The 4377-nt window shown below is 33.1% G+C and overlaps 1 protein-coding gene across 1 annotated transcript in view; it reads left to right on the top strand.

The window, feature by feature from the left end:
- The window catches only part of LOC113229786 (solute carrier family 22 member 2-like), a 59618-nt gene extending 55477 nt beyond the window's left edge, over positions 1–4141 (top strand). The window contains exons 4-7 of the mRNA XM_026463468.1: positions 8–328; positions 433–1063; positions 2954–3087; positions 3322–4141. Coding sequence (XP_026319253.1) covers positions 8–328; positions 433–1063; positions 2954–3087; positions 3322–3388 — 1153 coding nt within the window. The 3' untranslated portion in view covers positions 3389–4141. The remainder of the gene's footprint in view (positions 1–7; positions 329–432; positions 1064–2953; positions 3088–3321) is intronic.
- Positions 4142–4377: the final 236 nt, after the last annotated feature.

The raw sequence follows: 4377 nt of genomic DNA, 5'->3' as shown, positions 1-4377 counted from the left end.
TTTTTAGGTTTGGCCGCAAACGTGTGCTAATGAGCATGATGGCAGCGCAGAGTATTCTCGCCTTGCTCTCTTTACTCATCCGTTCCTACACGCAGTACGTGATCGTGCGGTTCGTTATGGGCTTCGTGTCCGTATCGGTGGTTTACGCCGCGTTCGTATTGTCCGTGGAACTTGTTGGTGGAAAATGGGTGACTATTGCTGGCGTCTGCAACTTCTTCCCACTGCCCCTCGCGTACTTTATCGTATCCATACTTTCCTTGTACTTGCCTAAATGGAGGGAACTTCAAATGACATTATCGTTTCCTGGATGTTTGCTGCTTCTTTTATGGTACGTACAGAAAAGGGTTTATTTTTATTAAAAATTTTGGGAAGATTCCTGCTTTGCATCCAATTATTAAATAATAATTTAATTATTCCTAATTTTACTTTCAGGTTCGTTTTTCCGGAATCCCCGAGATGGCTTCTTAGTGTGGGAAGAGTCAAGGAAGCAAAAGAAGTCTTGCAAAAAGCAGCTAAATTTAACAAGAGAGAACTCCCTGTTGATTTGGACAAAATGATTTTACTTAACAAATCTGAGCATTCCGGCAAAGAACCCAGTGTCTTGTTGCTTTTTAAGGGCTATATACTCAAAAGAACAATTTTTCTGTTCACCGCTTGGTTTACATTGACGATTGCCTATTATGGACTCTTATTAAACATAGGCAAGCTGGAGTTGGGGCATCTTCATACTAGTTCAATAATTCTCGCTATAGTAGAGGTTCCAGCTATAGCAGTGAGCATACCAGTTCTACTAAAAGCAGGAAGAAGGATTCCTATTTTCATCAGTTTTCTAGTTTGTGGAGTGGCTTGTATAGCGTTCGAATTGTTCTCAATGTCGTTAAAGAGCAAGTGGTATCTGATTGCCTGTTTGATGCTGGGCAAGTTCGCAATTGGATCAACCAATATGATGCTACCCATCTTTACAGCAGAACTCTACCCGACGTTTATAAGAAACTTAGGAGTCGGCGCCAGTCAATGTGCAGCAGGATTAGCGTTGATTTGCATACCACATCTTTGGGAATTAGTAAGTAAAATTCAAACATCAGGTTAGGTTAGGTTAGGTTAGGTGACATTCATTAATTTAAAAATATATACTACATATAATACAATTTGTTTATTTAATAATTGTATTATATAATATATAATACAATTATTAAAGCGACGCTAAGCGAAGTTAGCTAAAGGGATTTTCAACAAGAACTTTGTTTTGTAAATCAAAATAAAACAATAAATTGGGATGACAATGATTAAAATTTTTATTGTATTAAAAAAAGTAAGGTTTGGCGATTATGAATGAAAAATGATATCTGATAAATGTCCACCACGACCACACTTACAGATGTCGATTCTTTCATTATAGTTTTTAATTTTTTAGTAAATATAGATAAATTCGTAATAGATACAAAAATTCGTATGGTCCGGCTACTTGGTTCCGTGGCTTTGTTGGCATAGCGTTTGGCACGGTTTACTGGAAGACGTTGGTTCGAATCGAGTCGGATCGAAGGATTGTTTCTTAGTGTTCGATCTTTGTATTAATAATTATAACAAACTAGTAGAGTAATTTCGGAAAAATAATTGAATATCATGGTGATGCACACACGTGACGTTCAATAAGCTATAAATAAAAATTCTAACTACTAATTTATAAAAGATGCAATCGTTAAGTGTGCCCAGGCGATTATTCCATAAATATAAGAGATATCAAAAAGATTAAAGTGATATAGAAAATACGACGAGTAAGTCGTCATCAATAACTTTTTAAAAATAAAACTAGAAATATCCAAAATTTTGACATTAAACGGTTGCTTTGAAGAAAATTTACAAAATTTTTCTAACGCTGATAGACTCAGTTTCTTATAAGAATGATTGTATTGGAAGAAAACGAATTGGGACAGCAGAAATTCCATTGAAAATTGCTGCAAGTGCGTCTTTAACTTCTTGAACACTGTTGTATTTTTTTTATAAATTTCATTTAACTAATACATAATACGTTGTCAATTTGTTAGTTTCCTTAACTACCTAGAATAACTGATTACTAAATACGTCCCTATAAAATGTATGGAAAAAAGGTTTTTCCATACATTTTATACATTATTTGATTTCTGACATTTCGAGTACTCTTACCTCAGTTGGTCTCATAGAGACTATTGGTTCTTAACAGAGACCGGATCGAACGGCATAACAAAAAAGTTTTGTAAAAACTGAATTTTATCTTGCTGACTCTACCATTTTTCCAAAATCTGTGAATGCCAAATATGTCAAAATATCTTCAAAATTCATGGATAGTCTTCTAGAACCGTTTTTCTGTAACTATAACGATGAAGGTGGCTGGCCTTGCTGCCCCGTCTCAAATTTACACCCTGTATACGAGAAACTAAGTCGATCACTACTAAAAATTAACTTATATGGACAACTCACACGACCAAATAATTTACTAAATAATTGAATATGCCATTAAAGTCTTATTCAAGTAAAAGATAGTTTTATAACTTTATTTATAGTAGATTTATTGTCTGTAAACTTATTGTTACCTCTTAAAGTGGGTCAACTAAAGCCTCCCTACGAATGTCATATTAAATGTATGGGAGTGTTTAGCGTTAAAATCTTGAATATTTTTATTTTTTAAAAGTTATTCACGTCGATTACTCATTCGGTAACGTACTTTCGATATCAGTTTAAAGCTTTTTGATATCTCTTACATCTATGGAATAATCGCGTGGGCACACAATAAGATTATAAACCCTGTATACTTTATTAGAGGTATAAAAATTGATCACAAGATCAAATTATGAACGTAGTAAAAGTTATTTGAAACATTTCCATTGATAAAGTTTGCATTGAAAGCAAGCAAGGCTTTAATCAAGAAAGCTCGCAGTTATTGCTTCATTTAGAAATTAAAATGGGGATTTTTTAGAAAACACTGAACGAGCATCTGCCCTTAGTGACGATAGCGGTTTTGAGCGCCATTGGTGGCACCATTGTCCTGCTACTTCCAGAAACTGCAACGACAAATAATCACTCACCTCCATCCGTTGCTGGTAATAAGAAGTAAGTTTTAGAATTTAAATAGGTATAAGTTATATAGTATCGTCCTAACTCGCAAGAAATCGTCCTTCGTGTAGGAAGAAAGTGATAGAATTTTTTAAATATTTTTACATTGTATAGTTAGCTCGAATACTGATTATAATCTACATAACGCATCTTATGAATAAATATCGAAATTGTGAAAACTTCATAGTGGTGCCATCTGTTATTATAGTAATACCATTTTGTTTATTGCAGGCCTTCTTTCGATTGCGCGTCACCGTGCAATGGAACGTTTACGGTCACCGACGACAGAGGGCATTAGTGATCGTAAAATTGTAAATATTGGAACAGAAACTAAGTTACCATTCCAAGTGTACAATATTCATACCTAGGAATTAGTGAGATTACTTTCGAATTTAATAACTAACTATGTGATAAATACGGACACTTTAAAAGTGAAAAGAGATGGAAATTTAAATCCATTTTCCGTCTACGGCGAAGTCAAGAAGATTCAAAATGGAATATTAGCGAAAGTGATAATTTAAATTTAGGAACACGTTAACGTAACTGTCGTTTAAACGCGTGATGTACAATTCTGTAATAATAATTAAATTAAATACGAATGAGTGTGTTTCGTCGTACATACTTTTTTATTAAAACTTTGCAAATAGGAAATTAGTTACTTTGAAAACGTAATTCATTATAATCTTCATAATAAGCTCATAATCTTCATAATAAGCCTAGATGCATAATTTATGTACAAGCCACAGACGAGTAGCTCATCTGTGGCACAAGGGTCCTTTTGGATTTATCCACCTATCCTATTTCCATAGATATCATAAAGTCGCGATCAGAATTTTTGGGATATAATTAAATGTAATTTAAATATTTCTCCAAAACACTCAAGGTAAATAATTCATAAAACTATGTACATAATAAGTAAGATTACATTTACTTACATACATTTGCTCATTCAAATATATTACGTAAAAGTATTCTTATGTATTATTTTCATTGTAGTAAAACTGGAATGGCGAAAGACAAAAATTAAAAATGACTCCAATCTTAAAGAAGTACTAAGTTGGTAAGATAAACTAAGGGTTTTTACGAAGATAAACTATGTGAATGAACAATAAGAAATCTTTGTAAGAAACTTATGTTTTGTGTTTCTATAAACGACGTCACAAGTACGGAAATATAGATTCAAGATTGAAGAAATTATAATGCAAATATAATATGAAAGATATCGATACAATTTTCCTTGTAGGTACTAGTTGCCTTGTGACTTTTATAACTAGCTTTACTTAAATA

Source organism: Hyposmocoma kahamanoa, unplaced genomic scaffold, assembly GCF_003589595.1.
Source record: "Hyposmocoma kahamanoa isolate Upper Pololo Valley unplaced genomic scaffold, ASM358959v1 62, whole genome shotgun sequence".
In the NCBI taxonomy this organism is placed as follows: domain Eukaryota; kingdom Metazoa; phylum Arthropoda; class Insecta; order Lepidoptera; family Cosmopterigidae; genus Hyposmocoma; species Hyposmocoma kahamanoa.
Note: the sequence above shows the minus strand (reverse complement) of the source record. Positions and strands in the feature narration are given on the sequence as shown.